Source organism: Glycine soja, chromosome 15 (genome assembly GCF_004193775.1).
Source record: "Glycine soja cultivar W05 chromosome 15, ASM419377v2, whole genome shotgun sequence".
In the NCBI taxonomy this organism is placed as follows: Eukaryota; Viridiplantae; Streptophyta; class Magnoliopsida; order Fabales; family Fabaceae; genus Glycine; species Glycine soja.
Genome location: NC_041016.1, coordinates 1535872 through 1552892, shown reverse-complemented (window position 1 = coordinate 1552892; position 17021 = coordinate 1535872). Strand labels below are relative to the sequence as shown.

General features: G+C 34.2%; 2 protein-coding genes across 4 annotated transcripts; one reads left to right on the top strand and one right to left on the bottom strand.

Annotated features, from left to right (window-relative positions):
- Positions 1 to 1046: 1046 nt before the first annotated feature.
- Positions 1047 to 13544, top strand: LOC114388154 (MMS19 nucleotide excision repair protein homolog). Of its 3 annotated transcripts, none has more exons than XM_028348485.1 (20): positions 1047 to 1252; positions 1335 to 1397; positions 1514 to 1568; positions 1927 to 2024; positions 2593 to 2751; positions 3055 to 3114; positions 4023 to 4211; positions 4828 to 4881; positions 6022 to 6108; positions 6223 to 6925; positions 7284 to 7663; positions 7855 to 7928; positions 8096 to 8201; positions 8341 to 9212; positions 9471 to 9546; positions 9651 to 9759; positions 10185 to 10261; positions 12819 to 12899; positions 13143 to 13222; positions 13319 to 13544. In XM_028348485.1, exons 1-20 carry the CDS (start codon positions 1181 to 1183, stop codon positions 13329 to 13331), a joined length of 3408 nt encoding a protein of 1135 aa, XP_028204286.1. In that variant the 5' UTR covers positions 1047 to 1180; the 3' UTR covers positions 13332 to 13544. The 3 variants fall into 3 exon arrangements, with proteins under 3 accessions (XP_028204286.1, XP_028204288.1, XP_028204289.1); XM_028348487.1 differs by having other exon boundaries at positions 7284 to 7657; positions 13319 to 13512; XM_028348488.1 differs by lacking the exons at positions 1047 to 1252; positions 1335 to 1397; positions 1514 to 1568 and having other exon boundaries at positions 2597 to 2751; positions 13319 to 13512.
- Positions 13545 to 15031: 1487 nt separating this feature from the next.
- Positions 15032 to 16457, bottom strand: LOC114385764 (histidine-containing phosphotransfer protein 4-like). The gene is made up of 6 exons (XM_028345829.1): positions 16288 to 16457; positions 16000 to 16130; positions 15847 to 15915; positions 15611 to 15682; positions 15366 to 15438; positions 15032 to 15285 (listed from the first exon to the last, which is right to left on the bottom strand). The coding sequence occupies exons 1-6, from the start codon at positions 16345 to 16347 to the stop codon at positions 15238 to 15240; spliced, it is 453 nt and encodes a 150-aa protein (XP_028201630.1). The 5' UTR covers positions 16348 to 16457; the 3' UTR covers positions 15032 to 15237.
- Positions 16458 to 17021: the final 564 nt, after the last annotated feature.

Sequence of the window (17021 nt, the reverse complement as noted above, 5' to 3'; positions counted from 1 at the left end):
GTTGAAAATAATGTTATGTCTTTTATGGAGTTAAGAAGAAGAAGATAAATACATTTTAAACATAAATTTTCATTAAAAGTCATATAACTAATATGTGTCTATTTTAACGGTTTTTAGGAGGGAGGAAATCTATGTGAAATGTGAGTTAAACAATTAATGAATTTTTTTAAGGTGAAAAAAAGAAGAGGGGTGTCCGATAAAATATGCTATTATAATTTACTCTAAATTATATGGGGTTGCAGATTGCTTGGCAGGTGGGATGAAAACCAGAGATTTGGAGCAAACGTGGAAGTCACCTCTTGACTTTTGTTTAGTGTTGCTTTTGTCAGATTCTTTGTTAGCTTCTTAGCTTTCTTTGTTTTGTCTTTTAACTTCATATTTCACACACACACACACAAAACTAGTTAGACTATATTATATTTGGAGTGACTATTTTTTAGTTTTGTAAGAATGGTACATATTATTTTTACTTTTTTAAATTTAAATTTAAACTCCTTTAATTTAATTATGTATATATTTTTTTTATAAAATTAAATACTTTTACATTTATTTAAATTAATTTAGCATGTCTTTAGTATAATTTTAGATATATTATTCTCTTCAATATTTTCAATTTGTAATCTTTATATTTTACTTAAATTTTTAAAACAATACTTAATTTGTTTAACAACTTATCTGTTTCTTTCTGCTTCAAAAAAACGACAACTTCTCTCTCTCTCTCTCTCTCTCTCTATATATATATATATATATATATATATATATCTTTTTCCATCTCAATTTTTAAATTAATTTAAATGGTTCTTTTAAAATAAGTTACAAATAAATAAAAATAACTTTTCATCATAATATAAATTATTTATAATAAATTTAAAATATTTACTTACTATAAATTTTAGCTATATAAATATAATTATTTATTTTGTGTATAGAATTTTGGAGACTTTTTTTATATTAGACAAGTTAAATTTCCAGGCCGACCTAAATAAAAAGAGTACTTGTAGACTCTAGTCTAGCCTGGACAAATTTAACTACAAATATTCTTTTTTATTAGCAAGCACACGGATGTCACAGCCCAGATCCAACGGTTTTCCTTATCTGTAGTCAATCAGCTATGAAACATCCTTCTTAAACCCTACAGTACATTATCTCACTGCAATTCTAAAACCCTCAATTCTCTGCGATGGCGGAAACCACTCAATTAACTCGCCACATTGAGTCCTATGTCGACTCTTCTTCTACTCCCGCTCAGCAGGTCCATTCCTTTCTCCCTACTTCTAATTCATTCCTATTTCTCTCCTATTTTAACAATCTACGTGGTTGCTTTTCCATTACAGGCTTCAAGTTTGAACGCAGTTGCATCTCTCGTGAACACTGATGCCTTACCTCTAGAAGCACTGGTACCTTTCACTTCGCTTTCTCTCTTCGTCGTTTTTTTTTTCAAACACGAAAAAGTAGTAGAATTTTTTCATGTATTCTTTCTGGCCTAATTTATTTTTCCTGTTTCAATATCTAGGTTAGAGAGTTGGAGATGTATTTGACCACAACAGATAACGTTGTTCGTGCAAGAGGTGCGCTTTTTTTTTTTTTTTTTTAAAGCTAGCAGCATAGTTCTGTATATATTATAGTCACGGGCAAATCACTAATGAGGGAAGTGAACCAATCTAAATTTGTGATGAATTAGATGTCGGCAGGAGGCTATTTTAGTTCCATCGCATATTCGATTGAATTCTCTTTCTCTCCACCTTAAATTTTATGCTGCTGAAATTTTGTACATATTAACACGCACATATTGTGTTCTCTTGCGAGCACAAAGACATGCTCTCTGCACGTGCTAACGTATGGATCATGGATGTAATTTAAATTGTATGTCATTAAACGACTATGGACTATTTTATTATCGAATGTCTCTTGGAAAATCTTCTCCAGGAATTCTTCTTCTAGCAGAGGTAATGACTCGTATTGAATCAAAACCTCTTAACAGTGCAACTATACATAGCTTGGTTGGATTCTTCAAGGACAGACTGGTCAGTATGAATGTTTCTTTTACTACATCACTTTTTTTTAAAGCTTATGATCTGAAAAATTCCTAAATTTCTGTTCTAGTTAGTATCTGTCAATGGCTTTGTTATTCCCGCTGTTTATTGCTTCAAGTCCTTTTCCATTCATATTTTCATATCTCGGGGATAGCATTTATGGTCCAAATTTTGATTGGATTGGGCTGATTTCATGGTGGAGATTGAGAGATTTGATGCTTTGTTTATAAGCTTTAAATTATTAAAACTCTTCCTCACAGATAACATCCTGAGACTGTATGTATTTGTATCCTTTATTAATTTGAAAAAAATTAAGAGTTTGTGATGCATTTCATCAAGCCTGATAGTTTTCTTAAGTGCCTCAAGTTTTGTTTTGGCTTTTGATATTTTATGAAATTCTTGTGCTTCTTGAGCCTTGAGCATTGCTGATTGAACAGGATCCTTTTGCAATTCTTACTTTACATAACTGTTGATTGGTGATCATGATCTCTTTAACCATAGCTAACTTTGTCCCGATATTTTCTAATAGCATGAACAATATAATGTTATTTATAATCAGGCAGATTGGCGAGCAGTACAAGGTGCACTTGTCGGTTGCTTGGCACTGATAAGGAGAAAAAGTGTTGTGGGTATGGTAACGGATAGTGATGCCACAACCATTGCTCAGTCTTTTTTACAATACATGCAAGTTCAATCTTTAGGGCAGTATGACAGGAAGGTAAATTATTTTATGGCATTTAAAGCTTCTGCTGCACAAAGTAGAATTTTCCAAAATCAGAAACGACATTAAATTTTGATCATGAGAAAGAGAATTTAAGAAAAAGAACCCTGTTAAGAATAAAAATAACCACCTGGATCTATTATATTATATATTGGCTTCAATTTTCTTAACAATTAATCTGACTCAGTGTTTATTGTTCCGGTTATGTTAAATATTTTTGTAGAGTTCTTTTGTAATTCTTCCCCCTTTTGATCGCATGCTAATCATCTCACCTTTGCTTTCTTTGTTTCAATACTGCAGCTGTGCTTTGAACTGCTTGATTGCCTGCTAGAACGCTACTTTGATGCAGTTACTACACTGGTAGTCCTAACTTCCCTAAACTTCTATATAAGAATGTCAATGGATAAAACTAAAAGAAAATGAAACTCCTGAATATTTATTATTCTGTTTGATGATATTAATGTTATTTCTCAGCTTCAAATGTATGTTAAGACTTTAGATTTATGTTTTTGATACAACCAGTCTCCTTTCCTTCTGCCACCACTTCCCTGTATATACAAAATATAACCAGTGAGTTTCTCAGGTATAGCTTTAGCTGAAGACATCATAGCTGTGAAGCAAATATAAGTTGGACAAGTCTATACAACAACTATCGTGGTGATTGGTGTCTCATTTTATCACCATGAATACATAATTAAACATCATATGAATTCTCTATGCTTAGTAGATCTTTAGTCTTCTTTTGTTATACAATAACTGTTTCATTGCAATCCCATTTTGTTATACAATAACTGTTTTTCATGATTGAATATAAAGTCATATGTTTGAAAAATGTGAATTCTTGTACTGTTAATTAACTTTTATGTGAGTGGAGCGTGTTTGGATTAGCTTATTTTGGGAAAATAAATTGTGTTTTTTTAATATCTTGAGAACTTAAAAAAATATTTACAGAAGCATTTAGCTCTCAAATGTGGGCATGTGACTGCAGTATTTGAAAATAGCAGTGTATCATTGGGGGGTATAAAATGATGAAGTACAAGAGCAGAGGATAAGATATCCAACTAATAAAAGGAACAAAAATATGATGGTCAAGATCTGACTTACATTTTATGATCCTAAAGATGTAATATATGTAAGCCAGTTTTTACTCATAATTATATAAAATATTTTATCAATTAAATTTGTTGCTGATACCTCTTTTTACGATATTGATGTCCCCTCCCCCCCTGACTTTTATCTCTATAACTCGTTTCTTGACTCTCTTGCAGGGGGAGGACCTTATTTATGGAATTTGTGAAGCCATAGATGCAGAAAAGGATCCAGATTGTTTAAAGCTTGCTTTTCATATTGTTGCATCTTTGGCACAATTAAATCCAGATTCATCTAGTCTACTTGCAAGCTATGCAAAGGATGTTTTTGATATTTTAGAACCTTACTTTCCCATTCACTTTACACATGTAAGCTTAATCTTTCACATATATTTCTCTATTGAACATCTTTTGTTTCTATATACCGATTGCTAATTTGCGGTACAACACTTAAGCATGTATGAGTGAGACACTAAGAATTTGGTAGGTATGAGTGCATGCAGACCTGTTTCACACCTATTTGGACTTCATATTATATTGGTGTTGAAAGACTGACAAGATGGGCATGTTCTGTGTAAATATCCTGTCAGAAATGGACTGGCTTAACTCATTCCCAAAAACTAGCTCTATGGGGGAGAATTTCCCAGGTCTCATGAGTATTCTGGCCATATCCCTATTCCCTAGTCAATGTGAGACAGCTTAACACCCCTCTAATGTCCCTCTAATGTTCAAGACTAGACTTCTAAAGCATGAAATTTTTAGGACTGGATATCTATGGGTGGTCCAATATTAAAACTGGATAGGCTTTGATTCAATAATGGACCTAGCTCAACTCTCTCTCAAAGGCTAGCTTAAGGGGGAAGGGTTGCCCAAGTCTAATAAGGAATTTTTTGGCTATATTTCTAATCAATGTGGATTGTGGAACATCTTAATATATCTATTCTCACATTGCTTTATTTATCTGTAATCTTTGTTCCTTTCCCAGCCAAGTAGTGGAGATACTCATGTGCAAAGAGATGACCTGTCAACCTCTCTGATGGTATGTGGTGATTTACTTTTATTGGCTGCATTTTCTTACAATTAGTCATTTACTCTTTGTTGTGAACCTCTGGAACTTTTAAATTTGTTCCTCCATATTTCATTCTCCCCTCTCGCCTCTTTCATTTTTTAATTAAAAAAAATCTCCAAAATGTCTGGATTTTATACCAAGAATTCAGGATTATAAAATTGAAGGTTATAGTAGAACAGGTTTATGGTTTTCTTTGCTTGTGCTTTCTTTTTGAAGATAGATAGCAATTTTGCAAAAACCTCACAAGGCTCTGCAGATAACCACCTGAAATTCCAGGGTTTCAAGTTAAATGCTTATTTTATTTAATTTTTGGAGGCAAATATCCCTAATTAAGAGTTAGTGGCCTTAAAAGACTTATCAATGATTATCAAAGTCCACATACAGTTATGTTGCTTTCTTAAAGGACTGATTTTTACATCTAGATCAGTAGATTTCCATTCCTTCCTTCTCTTTTAAATTGATTTTCCATGGGGGAGAACCATGCAAATCCTTAATGTATTGGGTAGCATATAAATGCTTTCTGCATCAAGTATCAACTGAAATCGGAAATGCCCAGTACCACTAATATCCATTATTCAAGCCAAGGTTTTATATTTAGGTTTTCCCTCTATAGAGGTTACATATTTCATACTGTGCAATCTGGGAAATTTCAGAAATCAGTAACTATGGAATTTTCCTTACTTGAAAACTATATTTATTGTTTAAGGCATGTAACAACTTATACCTTTCAACCGCTTTTAATGCTCTGAATTGCTGCATGAACTTATTAGTGGTGTTATACATTAGATTGTGGAGTGACATATATTAGATCACCCGGCTTGGTCAAATAACTCTAGTTTTTATTGTTGTCCTTTTTAGGTATATCCCTTGAATTCCTATTCTGTTTCCTTTACCTAATAAAATAAACGAAATACAAAATTGCACAAACATATACACATAAGGATGCAATTCAGGCTTACCCTTGTCCTTAAACAAAGGAGCACCTCTGATATTTCTCAGATGCAATTGAAATCTGTGACATTATTGTATATATTGCATATAAAAACTGGTGAATATATGTTATTTCATCCATGTTTTATAATGTAAGCTAATTATTTTACTTTTCTGCAGTCTGCATTCTCTTCTACACCTCTCTTTGAGCCGTTTGTCATTCCTCTGCTTCTTGAGAAACTTTCTTCTTCACTGCATTCTGCAAAGGTTGGTATTAATAGATTATCATTATATCTTTGATGCTAAATATCTGTGTAATCACCTTTATTATTTTTTAACTTAATCATTCATATTTTCTGTGTTGGTTTTCTATGCATTCAGATCGATTCCTTAAAATATCTTAGAGTGTGCTCTTCCAAGTATGGGGCAGAGAGAATTGCAAAATATGCCGGGGCTATTTGGTCTTCATTAAAAGACACCCTATCTACTTATTTGGGGGAGCCAGATTTTTCTTTTACTATAGCACCTGTAGATGGTATTGGCTTCCCAGAGAATGAATTTGTGATAGAAGCTCTGTCCCTCCTTCAGCAGCTTATTGCGCAAAATAGTAGTTTGTTGGTTAGCTTGATAATTGATGACGAGGATGTCAACACTATTTTCAGCACCATTACCTCTTATGAGACTTATGATGCTATTCCTGTGCAAGAAAAGAAGAAACTACATGCTATTGGTCGTATTCTGTATATTACTTCCAAGACTACCATTTCTTCTTGTAATGCCATGTTTGAAAGTCTTTTCACCAGAATGATGGATAATTTGGGATTTTCTGTTAGGTTTCCAAATGGTGATATTTCCCCCTCTCAGAGACTCAAGTTTGGATTCCTTTATCTCTGCATTGAACTACTTGCAGGATGCAGGGAGTTAATTGTTGGGTCTGAGGAACCAGCTCTGCAATATGTTTTTGAGCATGAGACTTGTTGCACTATGCTTCATAGTTTTTCAACCCCATTATTTAATGCCTTTGGTTCAGTCTTGGCAGTAAGTGCTGACAGAGGCCCTCTTGATCCAGATACATACATTGGAGGTGCATGCTCTTTTTATTTGAGTATAACATTTTTAAAATACTTAGGTTTATTTCCTGAATTTTAATCATTTTTTGTTCAATGGTACTCCTGCCAAGAGGCTATCTATGAGAATGCATCTTGAATATTATGTATTTATGGGTTGAATGTGTTTTGTCCCTATAAAATGAATGAATTTCGGTTGTCTCTAAACAATTTTTCTGTTTTTCATCCCTCTAAAATTTGAAGTCATTATTTTTAGTCCATGTATTTTTTTTCCCTGACGCCCACTTATTTGAATCATGAGTTCATGACCTTGTGAGTTTATTATTATATCTTCACATTACTGATTTCTTTTTGGTTCTTGGTACTGATTTGCAGTGAAGGGTTTACAGATACTTGCCATGTTTCATTCAGATGTTTTTCCAATACAAAAGTCAATATTTGAGAATATTTTGAAGAAATTCATGTCAATTATCATAGAAGATTTCAACAAAACAATATTGTGGGAAGCAGCATTGAAAGCATTACATCATGTCGGCTCATTTTTTCAGAAGTTTTGTGAGTCTGAAAAAGCTATGAGCTACAGGAATTTAGTTGTAGAAAAAATTGTGGAAATTCTGTCACTTGACGATATTACTCTGTCTTTTTCACTTAAAGTGGAAGCATTGTTGAATATAGGCAAGACGGGAATGAAAAATATGCTAACAATTCTTCAAGGGTTGGGAAGAGCAGTATTTGCCAATCTATCTAAGGTTTATGTATGTATATAACTCCAATCCTCTATCTGCTTCTTTCAAGGCATTATAAAATGTTATTTCCCTATATACTCCCTCCTCAGGTTTATTTTGTCATTGGCTATTTAAACATTTTTACTTACCTTTTATCCTTGTAATATTGTGGGTTTACTTTTTTGGATGTGATTGTAACTTTCTGGCATTTTTTCAACTAGGTCCATAGAAATTTAAGATCTTCTGAAATTGCTGTTCAGCTTTTGGAATGCTATTCTTGCCAGTTGCTCCCATGGTATTCAGCTCTTCAGGACTTATATTCACTTTGCTTATGCTGTGACTATTTGAATTGTCTTCATTAAGATATGAAAATACCTGATATATTGTATTAGAAATGAGGAAGGACAGCCTAATAGCTCTTTCAGCTTATCAATTGTTACCAATATAATTGAATCTGTGTAGGATCCATGAAAATGGAGGTTCAGAGGACTTTGTGATGCAATTTGCTGTGGACATTTGGAGTCAAGCTGGAAATTGCATGGATTTGAGTACCCCATTCGAGGGAAAGGTTTATATAGCTGTGACCCACATGTATTCCTTAATTATTTTATGAGTATAGTTAAAATCCTGTACTTTTTATTATTTACATGCAACTAAATAGACAATCCAAGTAGTAATGGTGATTTTTTTTTCTGTTTGTACTTCAGGGTCTTCTTGACGCAATGATGAAAGCGATGAGACTTTCTGTAGGGAGTTGTTCTGTGGAGAGCCAAAACCTTATAATTCGCAAAGCTTACAGTGTACTGTCTTCACACACTAACTTTCAGCTTAAAGAAGTTGAAAGATTACCACTAACTCCTGGAAAATATGACATTTCCCTTAGAGATGAAGGGATAATTTCATTATTTGCATCAGTAGTTATTGCAGTTTGCCCTAAAACATACATTCCAAATATAAGAGTACTTGTGCATCTATTTATAATAACCCTCCTCAGAGGTGTTGTTCCAGTTGCACAGGCCTTGGGTTCCATACTTAACAAATTAGTTTCAACATCAAGCACTGCAGAGAACTCTAGTGATCTTACCTTGGAAGAAGCTCTGGATGCTATATTCAATACAAAAATATCGTTTTCTAGTACTGATATGTTGCAGAGATGTAATGGAACAAGTAATGGGAATGAAATGGTTTTTACTGATATATGCCTGGGCATTGCAAATGATAGAAGGCTTCAAATCAATGCCATTTGTGGACTCTCGTGGATGGGAAAAGGTTTACTTCTACGTGGTCATGAAAAGATTAAAGACATCACTATGATTTTTATGGAGTGCTTAATATCAGGCACAAAAAGTGCCTCGCCTTTGATCAAAGATTCACTTGAAAATACTGAAGAGCAGATTCAGGACCTGTTAGTGATTAAATGTGCTACTGATGCTTTTCATGTTCTTATGAGTGATTCAGAAGTTTGTTTGAACAGAAAATTTCATGCCACAATACGACCTCTATATAAGCAGCGGTTTTTCTCTTCTGTGATGCCTATCTTGCAGCAGATTATTACAAAATCTCACTCCTCATTGTCCAGGTAGATGTATTGTTCTCTCTCTCACACACATAAACACACTCGTAAAGAAAACTATTTTTCCTCCCAGTGACATTTGTTAGTAGCTTATTTTTATTATTTTGATGCCTAGTTGACTAAAATTGTGTGCAAGGTCCCCCATATGCATTCAAAGCTGCAGTATTGTGGAATTTCCAATGAGCTGTTTTGACTGGGAATTTTGTCTTGTACCATTTCCCTTCCCTCTACAAATGTCTAAATTGCTGTTTTATACAATCTCAGATCCTTTTTGTATCGAGCTTTTGCACATATCATGTCTGATACTCCAATGGTTGCTATAGTGAGTGAAGCTAAAAAGGTTAGTTTGAGAAATTTCAACTTTCCAGTAATTACATGTGTTATATTTGTCAGATTCCAGTTATTCTACTTTTACGAAACTAAGTTCCCTGGCAAATTTTGCAGCTTATACCAGTTCTACTGGATTGCTTGTCCATGTTGACAGAAATCCAAGATAAAGATATGTTATATGGTCTGCTGCTAGTCTTATCTGGGATATTGATGGAGAAAAATGGTAATTATCATGCTTATAGTATTATTTAATGTTGTTTTAATTGAATGTTCAGGGTTAAGATATTGGTGTATGGCTTAGTGTATATTTCAAGTTCTCATACTGTGATTCAGTTTGTTTTCCTTTTTGGTTTCTTTTTATGATTCCTTTGTGGGAAAGAAATTGGTTCTTTATAAGGATTACTTGTGAATCAATATTTTCATGATGACCTTGATCATCAGTCATTATATACCTGATGCAAAATTCTGGGGTAATGTCTGGTATTTGCACTTGTCTTTCTATAGCTTCTTGTTTTCACAAAGAAAGCATTGACATGCTATTCACAATTGTGTTGGGGATGAAGGTGGTGATGATAATGTAATTTTTGGCAAGAAGAATGAGTGACCTATAAATATGCTGTCTTGTGTAAACTATGTTCATGTATGCAGGACAAGAAGCTGTCGTTGAGAATGCACACATTATCATCAATTGTCTGATTAAGCTTGTGGGTTACCCTCATAAGATGGTATGAGGATTTCCCTGTACTAGTTATTTACTGCTGAAATTTGATGACTTAATTTGTTTATGAAGTTACTTTTATTGCCTTTTAGACTTGCCAGTTTTGTTTTTTCTTTTATTGAACTAGGGGGTGGGGTATTGGGGATGGCAAGTTTGGAACCCCTGCCCATTTAGCTTGCTGTCCCGCTAGCTAGCACTTGAACTACAGGGACAACATTCCAGTTTAAATAGTCTAAACATGTTTGCAGTTTTGAGCTACATTAGGGCCAGCTGGAGGGGCCTGAACTCTTGGCACATATTTATTGTTGGGTTTTGCCCTAGTCCAAAGACAAGGTGCATCAGTAAAACTTACATTACTTACACTAATTTTACTTAGCAAAGTTTATGCTCAACAATGCCGGCCGAAACCTTTAGACCCCTTTCACCACTTTGTTTCCATCTTATTGTCTTTTAGACCTGTTGAGAATCAGTGTTGATATTCTGCATTCATTGTAATAAATATAGGTTATAGGCACATAATCACTGATTTAGAGGAAATCAAATATCCTCCATTTATTTGTAATAAGTGCAATAAGCCTATATAAACTCAGAACCGTGCTGTATTTAGACACACGGTTTCAGTTTCAATATGCCTCTTTCTACTTTAACATGGTATCTAGAGTCTGACAGAGGCGCCTCGATAATTGTGCTATCTCGTGGACCCACTGTCCCTAGTAATAATTTTATTTTTCTTTTTGGCAAACCACTTGCATACGGTTCGACCTCCTTAAGCGTCCTTCATCGGGGCACTCTGTTCATTCATTTTTCGGCAATCGCCGCCGCTGCCACCACATGCATTATACTTGTTTGTCTTTTGTATCTATCCCTAATTCTCCAAGTGAAGCATTGTCTCACCTGGAGTGGCGGCAAGCAATGATTGATGAGATGTGTGCACTTCAGTGTAGTGGCACATGGGAACTAGTCTCTCTTCCGCCTTGGAAATTCGTTGTTTGGTGGTCCTGATGGAACCATTGATCGTTTCAAGGCACATTTGGTGGCAAAAGGTTACACTCAAGGGTATAGGACTACACAAATAATTTCTCTCCAATAGCCAAAATGGCTTCTATTCGTCTTCTTTTGTCTATGGCTGCCATCTGGCATTGGCCTCTCTTTCAACTTGACATAAAGAATGCTTTCTTACATGGCGATCTTGAGAAAAAGGTTTATATGGAGTAACCACCAGGTTTTGTTGCTCTGGGGGAATAATGGAACATGGTGTGTTGGCTTCACAGGTCTTTATACAGACTTAAACAGTCCCATTGAGCCTGGTTTGGCTGTTTTCGTACTGAGGTGCAGCAATTTGATATGATTCGCAGTGAAGCCAACCACTCTGTCTTCTACCGCCACTCACCTCAGGGATGCATCTACCTCATTGTCTATGTAGATGATATTGTAATAACAGGTAGTGATCAACATGGCATTACAAAATTGAAGCAGTACCTCTGTCGCCAATTCCAGACTAAAGACCTTGGTAAGCTTCGGTATTTTCTTGGTATCAAAGTTGCTCAATCCAAGGATGGTGTGGTGATCTCACAGAGGAAATATGCCCTTGACATCCTGGAAGAAACAGGCCTGTTAAATTCCAAGCCAGTAGACACTCCTATGGATCCTAGTGTAAAACTGTCACCAGATCAGGTGGAACCATTCTCAGACCCTGGAAGATATAGAAGATTGGTTGGGAAACTGAACTACCTCGCAGTCACTCTTCCTGATATTGCCTTTGCAGTGAGCGTGGTGAGTCAGTTCCTGAACTCTCCCTGCCAGGATCGTTGGAATGCAGTCAGTTGAATCCTGAAATAAACTAAGAGTGCTCCTGGAAAAGGTCTCATTTACGAAGATAAGGGACATTCTCAAATTATTGGCTATTCAGATGCAGATTGAGTGGGGTCACCTAGTGATAGACATCAGGATATTGTGTATTGATTGGAGGAAACTTGATATCTTGGAAAAGTAAGAAGCAAAGTGTTGTAGCCAAATCAAGTGCTGAAGCAGAATACAGGGCCATGGCTTTGGTAACTTGTGAGCTCATATGGCTGAAACAACTTCTTTGAGAGCTCAAGTTTGAAGAGGATACACAAATGACACTAATATGTGACAATCAAGCAGCTTTACATATTGCCTCCAATCCAATCTTTCATTAGAGGACCAAACATATTGAGGTGGATTGCCATTTTATCAGATAAAAGATTGAATCGGGAGACATTACAACAAAATTTGTTAACTATAGTGATCAGTTGGCAGATATCTTCACTTAGTCTCTAAGGGGCCCAAGAATTGGTTATATTTATAACAAGCTTGACGCATATGCTCCAGCTTGAGGGGGAATGTAGAGAATCAGTATTGATATTCTGCATTCATTGTAATAAATATAGTTTATAGGCACATAATCACTGATTTAGAGGAAATCAAATATCCTCCATTTATTTGCAATAAGTGCAATAAGCCTCTGTTCTTTCTCCTTTAACAAGACCAATCAAAGTCCACAATAATGTTAATGGTTGATTTCTCCTCACCTACTTTTGCAGCTTGTTCGAGAGACAGCTATTCAATGTCTTGTTGCCTTGTCTGAGTTGCCCCACGCCCGTATCTATCCTATGAGGACACAGGTTTGTCATGCTTTTAGCTTGAAAGGATGAATATCAGCTTTTGATAGATATTCTTATTGATCTTCCTATCATGACTTGAATAGAATGCTCTTGTACTTGATTCACATTCCAAGTTGTGTTCAATGTTTGAATCTACTTGTTCATAGAATTGTGTGGTGTTGATATCTTTTTTTATATTTTCATTTTTTTGAAACCTGGGTGTTAAATGTATTTTCGTTACTATTTCATATTTGATTATATTAGGTTCTACGAGCAATATCAAAGTGTCTTGACGATTCAAAGAGAGCTGTTCGCCATGAAGCTGTCAAATGTCGGCAAACATGGTGGGTACCTTTTTTTGAAATTATGTACAATATCATTTGGTCCGATAACTCTCATGCTTGCTTATTTTTTCTTATTTTTCCTCGACTTTTTTATAGGGCATCAATGTAATCTAGGAGTCTCCATTTCTGAAGTTCAAAACCAACTTCCCAAGGTACTGGGAAAGCTTTTGACCTTTGTTTTCTAATTAACAGTGATTCTTTCACCGAAAGGAAAATCTGAATTTTTGAAATGTAAAATAACTTGTAAATATTAAAGTCTATCAATCTTATTGTCTACTCTTATAGCTGCATTAATGAGAATTTGATTTTGAATTCGCCCACTGATTGGAATTTTTATACTCAATGCTCTGTACATGGTGTGATTTTTATAGGCAGATTTTACAATAAAATTTATAATCTTAACAAATATTAGAACTTAATGACTAAGGAGAAAGGTAAAAGGCCGTTTAGCATAGGTGGTGGACAATTCTTAACATTGAAGCAGAACTAATCAGTGATGAAAACTCAAAACTTCAACTGTATAGACGGTGCAGTAAACTTATCTTTTACGGTCCAATAAAAATACTTTTAGTCGTATTTTCCAACTGTCAGTGAATAATAGGGCTTGATATATTTCTTACATTCACTTCATCTTCAGTAGGTTGTTTTCATTTTATGCCATCTTTTTTATAGGAGTAACGTCTTCGTTATTTTGCAACAATTCTGTGTTGAAGAGAAAGAGGTGACTTAGCTAGTAAAGTAGACTCTGAATATTATAAATTTTCTGGTACTTAGTTTATTATTCTTATGGATTAAAAAAATGGCTTGATACTGGGAAAACTGTTAAACGAGAAAATAATTCAGATTCGTTCAGCATAAAAAATACTAACTTATTTTATAAAGTTTTCCTCAAAATATATAAAAAATAATTATTGTATCAAAAAAAAATTCAAGCAATTGTACACTTAGAATGCCACCTCATCAGACAAGTGAAATTAATTTTATAAATACAATCAAGTGTTAAAACAAAGACAATTTTTAATAATTCTTTTTTTATACATGTAAATTTTAAAAATTAAATATGAAATAACATATTTACGGATAAAATTCCTTAGATTGGACCAAGGGAGTCTAACAGTGTGCATGAGTAGTGTCACACTGAATGGATAAAAAATTTTGATTATATTTTTTTTATTCGTAAAAATGAAACTAAACTATGAGAATATTTATAACTTGTATACACGTATTAGACTCATTTAGTATCAATTTGATTATATGAACAAGTTGTAAAGGAACAGTATTTTTAATAAGAATGAATTATTTTTTAAAATGAAAACATGTTTAGAATTTTATATATATATATATATATATAATAAGATACTTTTGAAATAAAAAATCAGCACTTTTTATAAACTAAAATAATAGTTATGAAAATTAATTTTTTTAAAAAAACTATTTACTTATAAAATAATAGTTAATGAAAAAGAAAAACAAAACTCTAAGAATATTTTTATTTAAAACATAATATCCGAACGTACCATGTATTACTTGCATGGCATGAAGAAAGGACGAGTTTAAGTGCTACATAGAGTTCAACGAGGTTGTCAAGATGCATTTAGTTTGGTTTAGACACGGTTTTAGCATACGAACATGCATGCATGTTTGTGTTTCTGGTAGTGCTGTGTCTTTTGCCTAGCTGTGTTGTTTGCCTTGGGTAGGGGTGAGGCCTTCTCTTTTTCAATTTTCAGATATGTTAGACACTTAGACCCCCCAAAAGAAAAAAGAAAAAAATGGAGTTTTGATGGTTGAGGCCAAAGAAGAAAGGGAGAGTGAGAGAAAATTGCAATGACATTAATTTAGAGCAAGGTCCCTTTGGTTACATTTGAAGACAAAACTGATATTTGGAAGCACAGGCATGGTACCCCCAAATGGGTGATATTGCCTTTTCCTAATCATCTAGTGAACATGTATTTTTCTTAGTTACAAAATTCACCAATTACATCTAGCCATCATCAAATGCATATCCCTAAGCTCTTTTACTTGGGCCTAAATGCTGTCTCCACGGGCCCAACTTGCCTAGCCAGCTGCACAAACAAAAAGGAACACTTAGTTCTTTTACCACACTCCCGAAGACAACAAATATGCATACGAAATTCCCACTCACCTGAAAATATGTTTCAAGTTTCTTTCTCAGTGTTGCATATTCTCTCTTCATTTGTTGGAAGCTCCTCCTGCATCTGCATGTTCACACACAACAACACAACTATCACTACTAAGGACACTCTAACAAATCTGGTGTCTGGAATTTTATGTTTCCAAATTCTACACCTGGTGAAGGGCATTCAATGAAATGTTAGTTATTCCCTTGTGATTGTTGGTGAATGAAAATAAAGTTAAAGCTGGATTTACCCTTCTCCATTTCTTGCCCTGCAATATTCCCTGAACAGAGTGCACTCTGCTTTCACCTTTTTGGCTCCGATGCTGCAATGCAAACCATAACAAAAAGAAAACTCATCAAATAATTAGGGATTCGTTGTTGTTTGTGCTGTATCAAATAAAGCCAACAGAGTACTATGCATGTGCCTGCTGATATAATAATAATAATAATTCACTCAATGCAACTTGAACTTATTAGGTTTGTTTACCTTGAGCTGCTTCCTTTAAACTGATGCATAATTGTGTCCAGCTTGTTGAAATCCAGTGGGTTACTTTCCCTGCCATAAGCACACAGAGGAGATCAGGAATGGGAATGACAAGATAAAAATATTCTCAAAGACTCAAAGTATGAAGTTACTTACAGAGTGTGGTCCAAGCTAGAGATAAGCCTGGAGGAATCACGGTAGTAAAGAGTGACAATTTCTTCAACGAAGTTAGGATTAGCATCATCCTGCAATTCTTCCAGTTGGATAAACTGCTCATCCAGATATCCCTGCAGTAATCAATTAATTAATGAACATAGTCAGTCCTGTGTAAGTGTAACAACTAAAAAGGAACAAAAGAATATGTAGTGTTTTTGTAATCTATACTATAATATTATTTATGCCATTCATTCTCTTTGGATAACAATGCCATACATACATACATACCTGATCAAAGAGGGACTGTTTCATGGCAGCAACCTGCCTGCGGGAAGGGATTTTGTCCATTATAAGAAAATATGTCAGACAGAGAGAGAGAGAGAGAGAGAGAGAGAGGGACACACTAATGTATAATTGTATTGTAGTTAAAAGTTGAGGTGGGAGTGGAATGAAATGGAAGTGAGGATAGCCAGGGGTTTTTATAGCACCTGAAACTTGTCTTATGTGGATGAGGAGGGAGTGTCATGCTCGTGGATGGTTGATTTGTATCCACGCTTGTTACAAAAGAAATAACGTGCATGCACTTATTGTCTAACACTGTCATCTAATAATAAAATTTTATATTTAGTGTATGATTTGTTTTCGATTTAGAAATATTAAAATGAACACAAATTCAATAATTTTGATTTGTTGGTAATATTACTTTTGTTTCATACATAATTTCCCAAAGGAGTCTCAAAATGTTATTAATAGGTATATATTGATACGGTAAAAAAATTTTACACCTTCCATTAATCACAAAATGTAACTTCTTTAAAAAGTTTAAGTTTGATTCTAATTATATTAAAAATCACACTTGTTATGAATTGCAATTAAACTCAAAATTTATCTGTGTAAGTTGCTGATTTTTATTATAATTATAATTATCTTATAAAACTTATCTATAATCATTTTTTTTAATTAATTGCTAGTATATAACTTTTTAAACTAACAATCCATAAAGATTGATTATTTACTAATAA

Bases quoted from the DNA above. Each gene is read 5' to 3' on its own strand.
- LOC114388154 (XM_028348485.1), top strand. From the start codon at position 1,181: ATGGCGGAAACCACTCAATTAACTCGCCACATTGAGTCCTATGTCGAC. The intron at 3,115-4,022 runs GTAGTCCTAACT...ACTCTCTTGCAG, and splicing joins TTGATGCAGTTACTACACTG to GGGGAGGACCTTATTTATGG. The intron at 7,929-8,095 runs GTATTCAGCTCT...GAATCTGTGTAG, and splicing joins TCTTGCCAGTTGCTCCCATG to GATCCATGAAAATGGAGGTT.
- LOC114385764 (XM_028345829.1), bottom strand. From the start codon at position 16,347: ATGGACAAAATCCCTTCCCGCAGGCAGGTTGCTGCCATGAAACAGTCC. The intron at 15,683-15,846 runs GTAAACAAACCT...TTTGCATTGCAG, and splicing joins TTTAAAGGAAGCAGCTCAAG to CATCGGAGCCAAAAAGGTGA. The intron at 15,439-15,610 runs GTAAATCCAGCT...GTGAACATGCAG, and splicing joins AGGGCAAGAAATGGAGAAGG to ATGCAGGAGGAGCTTCCAAC.